The 12,600-nt window shown below is 41.9% G+C and overlaps 1 protein-coding gene and 1 long non-coding RNA gene across 4 annotated transcripts in view; one reads left to right on the top strand and one right to left on the bottom strand.

The window, feature by feature from the left end:
- Window positions 1-6,810, top strand: part of LOC307216280 (putative lysosomal acid lipase/cholesteryl ester hydrolase) — a 73,435-nt gene extending 66,625 nt beyond the window's left edge. For all 3 annotated transcript variants that reach the window (XM_079976424.1, XM_079976426.1, XM_079976423.1), the window contains 3 exons: window positions 167-238; window positions 1,595-1,666; window positions 6,422-6,810. In XM_079976424.1, coding sequence (XP_079832550.1) covers window positions 167-238; window positions 1,595-1,666; window positions 6,422-6,655 — 378 coding nt within the window. In that variant the 3' untranslated portion in view covers window positions 6,656-6,810. The remainder of the gene's footprint in view (window positions 1-166; window positions 239-1,594; window positions 1,667-6,421) is intronic.
- The window catches only part of LOC307216339, a 265,091-nt gene that overhangs the window by 72,195 nt on the left and 180,296 nt on the right, over window positions 1-12,600 (bottom strand). The gene's annotated exons all lie outside the window — the stretch shown is intronic.

Below are 12,600 nucleotides of genomic sequence, written 5' to 3'. Positions count from 1 at the left end.
GATCTCCAAAACTGGCATGTCACTGCTACTTAAACACTGATTCCTGCATGATATCCAGCTGTAGAGCTCTAGAGTGCACTTGTTTTGTTCAAACAAACCAAATGAAATTGAAATGGCTGTTGCACTTTGAGATAAATTCATCTAATCACTTTGTTCTTTCTTTCAGACTCGAATCAATGTATATTTATCACACTGCCCAGCTGGGACATCTGTGCAGAACCTGCTTCACTGGAGTCAGGTAGCACCTAAATCCTCAGCTGTTGGTAGTGCCAACTTGCTTAGATGACAACTCCCATCAGCCAGGCCACACTGGCTGGGGTTGATGAGAATTGTAGTCCAGAACATCTGGAGGGTTCTAGGCTAGTGAAGGTTGTGTGTCAGTAGCATAAGGCTGGCCAAGAAGTGCCATGATCTGGGAGCACCTGGTGTTGAATGTAGTTGCTGGTAATTTCTTCATGGCCTTGCAAAAACAAATCAGGGTTGGGGAATCTTTTTGATACCACAGGAGTTTTTTATCAGGATTAGTTTCATAGGTCACATTTAAAAGCAGGGTGGGGCCGCCTACCTGTCAATTACCTGTTGTAGCAATGGAGGATTTCAAAGTGTGTTGCAAGGTGCAGATGAAACTGATCCCTCCTCTTTATTTTCACTGGAGATTCTGATGCAGACCTATTGCTGATCTGTTTTAACAAGTCTTTTAAGAGAAACTCCTTTCTGAATTGGGAAGGGATTTGCATGGAATTCTGGCAAACTGAGTAGGATTTACACACACACACACACACACACACACACACACACACACACAGCTGGCTTCAGCTGCAATCTCAGCTGGATAGTAGGTGAGAGACTTTGGGAGAAGTGTTTGGGCCAAACTGGATCCCCTGGCAGAATAAGATTGTCTTGTGGCGTGGAAGTTCCTGGTCCCTGGTCCTCTTCTCCCCGGCCTTTGGCTAATTACACAACCTATGGCCTCCTCCCCAGTGACCTCCTCCCCAGCCTGACCCTTCCAGAGAAGAAGAAGACAGTTCAGAATTACAACAGGGGTTTGAGGGAGGTCACAGCTCAGAGGCAGATGAGGGGGAAAGCTGGGAAATGATGGGAGACGTGGAGGGGGAAGAGGAAGCACCAGAGGGAGAACAGCTGATGGCCACAATGTCTTTAGAAAGCATTCCAGACCCCCCTCTCTCCCAGAACCCAGCGAACCTTGAAGGTAGTAGAGCAAGGGGCTCAGAAACAGAGGGCCCTCTGTGGCACCCATAGGGAGATGATGACAATGACAAATGAAAAAAGGGGAGGGGGTGGAGAGTCACTCGGGACAACACCATTATCCCAAGAGGCTGTGTTCCAAGCCTCTCTCTGGAAATATTGAATAAAAAGCAGATGGTGAGAACTTTTTCTTCTCTTCTACGTTCCTCACAACCTGCCGTGCCTGTTGTGTCTGTGCATATTGTTTTGTTATTATGTTGTGTGCTTTTGTGCTTTTATATAGTAAACTGCACTATGATCCTCAGGTATTTATTGATTAATAATTAACAGCAATAATAATAATTTCCCCATTTAGTTTTTTCAAAATATGGTACATTTCTTTTTTCAGAATAGGAGGAGTAAGGAGTTCAAAGGTTTTGACTGGGGTAGCAAGGAAGAGAACATGGCTCACCACAACCAGGTAAGAATTTTTCACTAATTGCATCTCTTTCCCCCTCTTTCTCCTCCCCTCCCTCCCTTCTCTGTTTATATGATGGTAGACATTGGTAAGGTATGGCAATAGCTACTGATGGCAAAGGCTGCTGTTCATATAATACATGGTGGATAAAATGTAGCTGCAATATGAAACAAAATAGTTAAAGGTCATAATCTTACATGACGTTTATAACCAGGCTTTATATACACAAAATGTAATGATAATGATAATGATGATGATAATAATGATTTATATCCCACCCATCTGGCAGTTTTCCCAGCCACTCTGGCTGGCTTACATCATATATAAAAACATAACAAAACATCAGTCATTAAAAATTTCTGATGTCTTCTAATGGCTGTGATGCCCATGAATACGTTAACAAATTCTAATATGTAAATCTATAAACTATTTATCAAAATATCAAAATTGCTGTACAATGCATGAGATGGTCTTATACTTCTTTAATTATATTAATTAGATAGCTGATATTGCTATATAAGATATTTTTAATGTTTTTTAATCAAACTTTCTGGATAACTGAAATACCAAACACATTTTGGCATTTTATGCTTCTTCAGTGGACTATTTTGCTATGCAGTATTCTGCATGCATGAGTTCAGTCTCTCACTTTTGTTAAAAATTGTAACTAATATCCAAATAAACCAATCACTTTAACTAATAATCTCACCAACTAGATCCAAATATTATCTTTACTTGTGTCGTGGTCAAAATTCAACATCTTCAGTCGGTACAGCTTTGCAAAAAATGCAATCATCTGTTAAAGCAATACATATAACATTAGAACCATATCTCAAAAATAGGAACGTATGGAAGTAAGTAAGTAAATATAATGAGAAACTTACCAATTTAAATTTCTACACCGCGGGGATCATGAGTGAACTTAAGTGAAAGAAGCTATTATTTTACCCGCAATATTGCACTGTTGATCTGATGACAATAGTTTCTAGCTCCATTTCATAGAAATTCCCCACACTGTATCAGGGGCACAGCATGAGGGGGCAGCGGGACCATGGCTCCGGGCACACAGTTTTGAAGTGGCACAAATCAGGCACCCCTTTGCAGGGATTCCTGCGCTGTTTCTGGTGGTTTCTGGGCCCTGGAATCTGGCCCAGCCTCACTGCTGTGTCCCTGGCCACCTCGCCCAGACAGCACATGCTGGGCGATGGTAAACAGGTAACAACAACAACAACTTATTATTTATACCCTGCCCATCTGGCTGGGTTTCCACAGCCACTCTGGGCGGCTTCCAACAAAACACTAAAATACAATAACCTACTAAACATTAAAAGCTTCCCTAAACAGGGCTGCCTTCAGATGTCTTCTAAACGTTTGGTAGTTATTTTTCTCTTTGACATCTGGCAGGAGGGCGTTCCACAGGGAGGGTGCCACTACTGAGAAGGCCCTCTGCCTGGTTCCCTGTAACATGGCTTCTCACAGTGAGGGAACCACCAGAAGGCTCTCGGCGCTGGACCTCAGTGTCCGGGCAGAATGATGGAGGTGGAGACGCTCCTTTAGATATATTGGACCGAGGCTGTTTAGGGCTTTAAAGGTCAGCACCAACACTTTGAATTGTGCTTGGAAACGTACTGAGAGCCAATGTAGGTCTTTCAAGACCAGTGTTATATGGTCTCAGTGGCCGCTCCAAGTCACCAGTCTAGCTGTCGCATTCTGGATTAGTTGTAGTTTCTGGGTCACCTTCAAAGGTAGCCCCACATAGAGCACATTGCAGTAGTCCAAGCGAGAGATAACATGCACCACTCTGGCGAGAAAGTCTGCGGGCAGGTAGGGTCTCGGCCTGCGTACCAGATGGAGCTGATAAACAGCTGCCCGGGACACAGAATTGACCTGCGCCTTCAAGGACAGCTCAGTTCAGAATTACTCCCAGGCTGCGCACCTGGTCCTTCAGGGGCACAGATACCCCATTCAGGACCAGGGAGTCCTCCACACCCACCCGGCTCCTCTCCCCCCAAAACAGTACTTCTATCTTGTCAGGATTCAACCTCAATCTGTTAACAGCCATGTTGGCCGGCCATGCTCCCCACTGTGCAGACAGGCAGCAGGAGGCAAGCGTGGCCCCACTTGGCTCTAGGGACAAGGGCTGGCCTCGCACAGTGGACTCCATTCACCAGAAAATGAAGCTGCATTGCTGCATTGTGTAAATACAATTGTGTTCTTAACCTGAATTGTGTTCTTAACCTGAAACTGTTCTTAACCTGAAGCACCACTTTAGCTAATGGGGCCTCCTGCTGCCGCTGTGCCGCCGGAGCACAATTTCTGTTCTCATCCTGAAGCAAAGTTCTTAACCTGAAACACTATTTCTGGGTTAGCGGAGTCTGTAACCTGAAGTGTATGTAACCTGAAGCGTATGTAACCTTTACCATTGTACATATTTACTATAGGGAGTGGTCTCCAGATTCCCTTGAAAATAGCTTATTTCTGTATCAAATGTATATGTATCTCTCAGATTTAATATGGGAATGTAGGTTTGTTGACAAATCTGCAAGATGCCAGGTGTCTATCTTCAGTCCCTTGTCATAAAATGAAGATATTGTCTACACTTTCCTCCAAGGGTCTTCTGCTGGTTACTTCAGTGCGAGAAGTGAGGTTACAGGGAACCAAGCAGAGAGCCTTCTCGGTAGTGGTGCCCGCCCTGCAGAAAACCCTCCCTTCATATGTCAAGGAAATACACAACTATTTGACTTTTAGAAGTTTAGAAGTTTTATCATGCTTTTGCTATTCCATTGGGAGCTACCCAGAGTGGCTGGCGAAGCCCAGCCAGATGGGCAGGGTATAAATAATAAAATTATTGTTGTTGTTGTTGTTGTTGTTGTTGTTGTTGTTATTATTATATTATTATATAGCAATATGTCACCATTATACAGACTGCTTATGTCCAGTATGCATGTTCCTTCAAATTTATCCATATGTAGATTTGTTAACTCATATGTCTGCTTTGCATGATGATATCTGAAATGTGCAAGAAGGATCTCTTTTAAAACTGAAATAATGTTGATTTGGTGCTCCTGCCACTAATGCAAAAATGAAATGGGTTCTCCCTCCTTCCCTCTGTCTCTCTCTATCTGCCTATATGTGTATTACTTCCATTTTGCTTAAAGAATCCTCTATCATCAATATGACTTCCTCCTATGGAATGTTAGTATAAAATGAAGCTCCATGAACACTTGGTTATCAGAGAACGATATGATAAAGGAAATAAATAGACAAATTTTGTATGCAACAACCTTCTTCGACCTAGTTCCTTCCAGATGTTTTGAAGGACAGCTCCCATCAACCCAGGAAATAAAGCCAATTGGCTGCAATGATGGGAATTATAGTCCAAAACATCTGAGGGCATAAGGCTTGGGAAAGCTGGCCCTCTGAAATATAGAATAATTAAATATAGAATAATTCTTATTATCAGGTTGTGTTGGCTCTCATAGTTTGACTTAGTGTCACACACAAAACAGCTCATTTCCTCAGAATGCACAAAATGCAGCACATTCCACAAAACCTGATTGAGATTATGCAAAATGGCCAGAGAATGTACAAAGGACAGTCAATGTATGCACATTGTTCAAAGCCTGTTGGAAACCATGTATATTTACCAGGAAATGTGAACAAGTTTCTTTTCATGGATGATGTGCTTATTCTCCACAATGCATCTTAAATCTGCACAATGTCCAGTTGTTATGCAGTTTAAGTGCTCAATTTATATTCCCCTTAACATATTTGTTGTTGTTATTTAGTCATTTAGTCGTGTCCGACTCTTCGTGACCCCATGGACCAGAGCACGTCAGGCACTCCTGTCTTCTACTGTCTCCCGCACTGTCCAACCATCTCGTCCTCTGTCATCCCCTTCTTCTTGTGCCCTCAATCTTTCCAAACATCAGGGTCTTTTCCAGGGAGTCTTCTCCTCTCATGAGGTGGCCAAAGTATTGGAGCCTCAGCTTCAGGATCTTCCTTCCAGTGAGCACTCAGGGCTGATTTCCTTCAGAATGGATAGGTTTGATCTTCTTGCAGTCCATGGGACTCTCAGGAGTCTCCTCCAGCACCATAATTCAAAAGCATCAATTCTTCGGCGATCAGCCTTCTTTATGGTCCAGCTCTCACTTCCATACATCACTACTGGGAAAACCATAGCTTTAATTATACGGACCTTTGCTGGCAAGGTGATGTCTCTGCTTTTTAAAATGCTGTCTAGGTTTGTCATTGCTTTTCTCCCAAGAAGCAAGCGTCTTTTAATATCATGACTGCTGTCACCATCTGCAGCGATCATGGAGCCCAAGAAAGTAAAATCTCTCATTGCCTCCATTTCTTCCGCTTCTATTTGCCGGGAGGTGATGGGACCAGTGGCCATGGTCTTAGGTTTTTTTTTTTTTATGTTGAGCTTCAGACCATATTTTGCGCTCCTCTCTTTCACCCTCATTAAAAGGTTCTTTAATTCCTCCTCACTTTCTGCCATCAAGGTTGTGTCATCAGCATATCTGAGGCTGTTGATATTTCTTCTGGCAATCTTAATTCCAGCTTGGTTTTCATCCAGTCCAGCCTTTCGCATGATGAATTCTGCATATAAGTTAAATAAGCAGGGAGACAATATATATGTGTTTGTGTGGGTGCGCGCGTGAACATGTGTACATTTGTTTTGATCAGGAAATTTTTTGCAGAGTCCTAACTTATAAAGTATTTTTTAAGTTGTTATTTCCCCCTCTCTTTTAGGAAACAGCACCTTTCTATGATATTAAACAAATGACTATTCCAACAGCTCTCTGGAATGCTGGAAACGACTGGGCTTCAAGTCCAAAGGATTTTGCCCTGCTGCTGCCTCAGGTCTCAAACCTAGTTTACCACAAGTTTATTCCTGACTGGGCACACCTGGATTTCATCTTGGGCTTTGATGCCCCACAGCGCATGTATAAAGAGATAGTTGAGTTTATGCAGAATTATCAGTGAGTTTGTGATCCTGAAATAGTCCTTCAAGAAATCAGCACCATCAGTCTATGTCTATGATGATGACGACAACAACAACTACAAACACTACCAAAAAAAAATCACCTTGGAAAGAAATCCCTATGTTTGTTCACACAAAATAATTCCTTTGAAAATAATATTTTTGAACTGCTTATCATTATTTATATCCAAGCATTTTTAATGGAGGTGTTGAGACATAACTCAAGTGATTTCTCATCACAGTACTGTGGTAACTGAGTGGGAGGAGGCAGGCAGACTCCTCAGAGGGCCCCGTGGAGCATCCTGCCCCAGCTTGCCCCGCTGAGTGACTGCTGAGGCATATGAAGCCTATGAAGAGTCAATTGAAAAACACTGAGGTGGCATGGTTCCCCACCTCCCCAGGCAGAACTTTCATATGTGGCGGATCATTCTCATGTTATGCTTGGCATGGCAGTCTCTTCACCCACCCCTCAACAGGACCACATTTGCACCATTTGCTTGCAATTTGACACAGCTAGGCACTAGAGTGCCCATATGCCTTACTTTCCAGAGGACACTCTGTTTGAGTAGCTGTATGGTCCAAGTCCAGTTTAAAGATTAAGAAAAGACAGCAGGAGTCTTGGCATCATGCCCCATCAATGCATAGCACGTGGACAGGAGAATGAGCAGGCCCATCCCTACTATGGTGACATAGATTTCTGTTTAGATTTCTGTTTAGATTAAGAACAGAAGTAGAGCCTGACCTGGTTCTGACTTGGTTGTTGCATCATACACCTTTGTGCACAAGTTGACAAGCATCATTTGTAATGTGCTCCCACCCATCTTTTTCATTTTCCTACTTTTATTAAGAGTCGTTCTGGTTTAAAGTGATGGTTCATCTAGTCTAGTATTATGTTTCCTCTGTGGGTAAGCCAGATGCTTCTGGCGACTTTACAATTGGGAAATGAAGGAATCAGTTCTCTCCCACTCTCTATCAGCGAAGCTCAGATGCTGACAGGAGAAGAAGAAGCAGGCATAGAGAGAGAACAGTTAACAGCAGAAGGCAGATAGGAGAGGGAGAGCAGCTGTAACCTGAGCTCTGAACAAAGGGGAGATGAAAGACAGGGCCAGAGTGACAGGCGGCTGTGTGAGAGCTTCAACAGTGAGTCAGACGTTGGAATGCAGGAAGCATTCTCTCCCAAATCTCGTAGGATCTCAAAAGTGGCCGAGACTTGCAAAAGATACTGGAAAAAAGGTGGGGGCTTCTGTGCTGGGGAAGGGGGAGGAGCTCAGTCCGGGCAACTCCATCTTCTGTGGAGGATGATGAGTAGAGGAGCTCCGTCCTTGTTTGTTGTTTTAGCAATAAATCTGAAATAATTAACAGCCCGAGTCGTCTCATGTTTGTGGGAGAGACCAAACCATAACATTCTCCCTCCGTCTCCCTGTCTCCCGCTTATCTGCAAGGTCTAGGCCAGGGGTAGTCAACCTTTTTATACCTACCACCCACTGATGTATCTTTCTTGATGGTAAAATTTCCTTACCGCCAACCAGTGATTGATGGAAGGACGATTCAGCTTGTGCCATAGAACCCCCTACTGCCCACCTAGAATCCTGAAATGCCCACTAGTGGGCAGTAGGGACCAGGTGGACAACCCCTGGTCTAGGCTTTCAAGGGATATGCATTCTAAGTATGAATATTCCAATTTCATTAACATGACTACTAACTCTGTGAAGTTGTTGAACAACATTTTCAAAATCATCTCTGTAAGCTTCCTTGCTCTCCCGGTCTACCCAGAAGTTTTAGAGATGCTGAAGGTACCTTTTTCCACCTTTGGTGGACCTGCCCAAAGATTAAGGCCTTCTGGGAAATGATTTATAATGAGATTAAGAAAGTACTTAAATGCACCTTTCATAAGAAACCAGAGGCATTTCTCTTGGGTATGGTCGGCCAGCTGGTGCCGAGGAAGGATAAAAATTTCTTTTTGTACGCTACTACGGCAGCAAGGATTCTTCTAGCAAAGTATTGGAAGACACAAGAGCTACCCACGCTGGAGGAATGGCAGGCAAAAGTGATCGACTTTATGGGACTGGCAGAAATGACCGGCAGAATCCGTGACCAAGAGAAAGAGACTGTGGAAGAAGACTGGAAGAAGTTTAAAATATATCTTAAGAGCTACTATAAAATTGAGGAGTGCTAAAATGCTAAGGGAGAGGAAGACGTAGAATTACAGCGGTAAATTTTGTTTGATTTAGGGTGAAATTGAAAAGGAGAATGAATTTATATTTAATTGGCTAAAAGGGTTGTTGAATAATTGATAAAAATAAAAGGATGCAAAAAGGGGAAGGTATGGGGAAGTCCGAGAAAAGAGGCTTATGGAAATAAGGTTAAGAAATTATGATTTTATGTGTTTGTTTCCATGTTGTTTTTGTTGTGTTTGTTAAAAATTGGAAAATTAATAAAAAAAATTATTAAAAAAAAACAAACAGAAGTTTTAGAGATGCAGGATGCAAACTGTTGCACTGATGGATCCACCCACCCACCCACTACCAACCACATAATCTGCTCTGCATGGCTGGAGGGCCTTTCAGGAGAGAGAGAGAGAGAGAGAACAAATGCTTGGGGAGAATCTGCCTTTAACTACAGTTTTAGGTTTTACATAATCATTTAAATTATATCACTAGTAACTATTTGATTTGAATATGTTGCCTGATCATCTGTGACCAAATAGCATGGTGTGTGATTCCAGATATGTTGATATTTCTGTTTCTTCTGAGTTCTGGGAGGTAAAAACCACAAGTAAAAACCATTCAAGGTGGGCACAGATATCTTGAGGTTTCCGATCCTTACTTCAGTCAGATGGAGTGAATAAAGTTTTTTGCCTCAACTATTTCTATTGAGCAATAATCATGACATATTATTTTACTGTATTCATGATGCCTTTGATATTTCTTTCCTCAATGCAGTAAATGCTTTTCTTTGAGTCTTGAGTTGTTTCAAAAAACTTATTGAGACCTCAATTGTTTAAGAATCCCAGAGAATTAATCTCAGAGACAAGTTTTTCAGTCTGACTCTTAAGGGGTTTTCAAAGCTTGGGGACTTCTTTATAGAAATTCCCCTGACCACACCCTCTCTGCAGCACAGTGAAGGGGATCATGTTCCAAGTAAAGGGATGTATAAGAATCTCTGGTATCTATCAATCATCTATCTATCTATCTATCTATCTATCTATCTATCTATCTATCATCTATCTATCTAATCTATCATCTATCTATCATCATCTATCTATTTACAAAACTGTAATAAAGTAGAAACACGAAGAGTTGTAGCCAAAACGGCACAAATTGAGTTCCACTCATGCGAAAGGTCTTGCCTTGACTTACCTATTCCCACCAAATCAGTTCCAGATGGTCCTGCAACACACTGGAGCAGATTTTGAGGGTGCACAGGAGGCTGTAGGGGGAAGAAGAGGACATGGAATTCCACTTTGCAAGTAGAGGTCTGTTGCATGAGTGGAACAGCAATGTTGGATGCAAACTAAAGTATTCCTAATGTTTCTTTGGGGTGTTTCTAATTGGTGAATATGGTAGCACCTTGTGAGTTACATAATTGGCTGGTGAAAGGTGTTTGTTGCTGCTATAAAGATAGCCACACCCCAAGTTTTCAAAGGGCCCTGGGCTAAAAAGTGTTGTCTAAACCATTTGTGCTTCACTAACCTTTTGTGCCTTTGTCTCAGATGGTGTTCTTGGAGCATAATTACAGCTGCAGGAAAACATTTTATATGACTTGCCACGAGGGGTGCTGCAAGTGTGACTCAATCTGCTCCAACTTTCACTCAAATTATCATTTGGTATTTTCCATTCTGCTGCAATTGGTTTATTTTACACAAGTCTTTCTTCTATATTGTTTATTGATATGGAGATACTTAAAAAGAATTAAATCTCATAACACACAATACACATGCACACATCAGCCACCAGCAGATATTCCGAAATCAATTACCTTCCCTGGAAATTCCCTGGAAATTACCTTCCCTGGAAATTCAAAGTTGAAGAATTTCCAGAAAGGTGGTCCTGTGGAACCTTAAAGGCAGAGCTCATGAAGTGATGAATGGCCCATTTGAAAGCCATCTCTATGACTGCAATTCTAATGTGCATGTTTTAAAAAACTGTTATAGGGAACTAAGGTAAAAATCATAACAGGAGTCTATGACATGAAAGAGGCTGTGCAGTACAAATACAATCTGGTTCTCATTTCATTATCAGAAAATAATTCAAATTTATTTCTGCTTCCAAGTATCTTTATTATTTTAACCATTTTAACCATTTACACCATAATACTTTGATAAAAAATACTCACAATATAAAAAGGAAGAAAAGGAGGATAAAGAAACAACTAATAACAAACTACAACAACAAAGAGAAAAATATTATATAGATAATTATCTTAACCACTCATATCTGTTTAACAATATAGCTAAATTATATCTAATCTTATTCCCCAAATATGTGTCATTCCAGGCCATAATAAAGAAGGACCATGTTTCCATACAGCTACTAACAGGCACAGCCTCCTCTCTTTTATAAAATGTGAGTTCTAATAATGTTACGATTTTTCATATTTCATTAAGCCATTGTTATATAAACGATGCTGTGGTTTTCTTCTAAGAGTTTGCAGTTGCTGATTTTGCTGCAATTGGCCGAGTTATGACCATTTCCAGATCAGAATCAGGTACCAGGAGACCTTTCTTTTTTTTAAAAAAAGAAATATATCAGAACAGACACATATGCATTGCCTGTTGACCATCATCACCTCGGGAAATCCTGCTGAATCCTCCCCAAAGAACAACAGAGGTCATCAACTGCCCTATTCTAAAGCTTTTCTGTTCTTTTGGAAGCCCTGTTTCACCCACTCACGTGCTTCTCGCTTCTCAGTTGCCCCATGTGGACTCTGAATCCTGCTGGCACTCACCAGCTGAGGCAGCTATTAGGGGAAATGATAATTACAAGATTCTTTGTTAAAATAAAAATAAATAAACTTTAACACTTTTTGTAAATCAATTCATCCCTTTTTCACCATCTGTTAGTATCAAGGAAATGACTTTTAAAATAATGAAATGGTATCATGCCATTATATTCTTTTAAAAAGGTGACATAATAGAAGTCAGAAGATATGGGGCAATAGAGGAGCATGGCTTTGAACTCTTGTATTAAATGAAGCCATTGCATGCAGGGGCAGAGGAAGGGGGTGCGGTAGGTCCTGGGTGTCACCATTGAGGGTGTGTGTGACAAAATGCTGGGTGGCACTCACAGCGGGGCCTGCAGCGCATCCAGCTACGCATCTCTCCTGGGAGAGACGTGGTGGCTTGGACATCCACAGCCTCCACACTGCCCCAACAGTCCACCCACTGCCTCGTCGCCCCCCAAGGGCGACTGAGTGGAAGGAGGCAGGTAGATGCCAGAGGCCCTACGGTGTGCCTTGCCCCTGGGCGTGCCGCCCCAGGCACCTGAGAGGCTCCCTCTGGCACTGATTGCATGCAGCTTCTGGGTGTGTATGTAATTGAAAAGCATCATTAAGGGCTGCATCTTTTGCATGCCAAAGGGCACAGCAGCAAAAACAGGAAAGGGCATATATATGGATAAGTTCTACTTGTGCATATTCTGATTTATTAACGTGCGTATCCTGATTTGTTAATGTTAAGTAACTGTTTAAAAAAAACCTCTCCTGGGTAGTTTTGAGTTATACATTATACAATATACATGAGGTTACCAGCAGTTGCTGTATTGATTACAGTCCTGTGGAGAACCAGTGACCGCCATAACTCTTTGGAAAATTCTAGAAGCAGATTCACCCCATGGAGTGATTGGGAGGTGGCTGCCTCTCTGTGTGGTTGCTGTTGTCATGTGATCAGCTTTCTTAGTAGTTCCGTTGTGTATGTCAACCACATTTGCAAAGTGTTCTTTTTCATCTA

This window comes from Podarcis cretensis (assembly GCF_951804945.1).
Source record: "Podarcis cretensis genome assembly, chromosome: 5".
In the NCBI taxonomy this organism is placed as follows: domain Eukaryota; kingdom Metazoa; phylum Chordata; class Lepidosauria; order Squamata; family Lacertidae; genus Podarcis; species Podarcis cretensis.
This window is presented reverse-complemented; position numbering and strand designations above follow the sequence as displayed.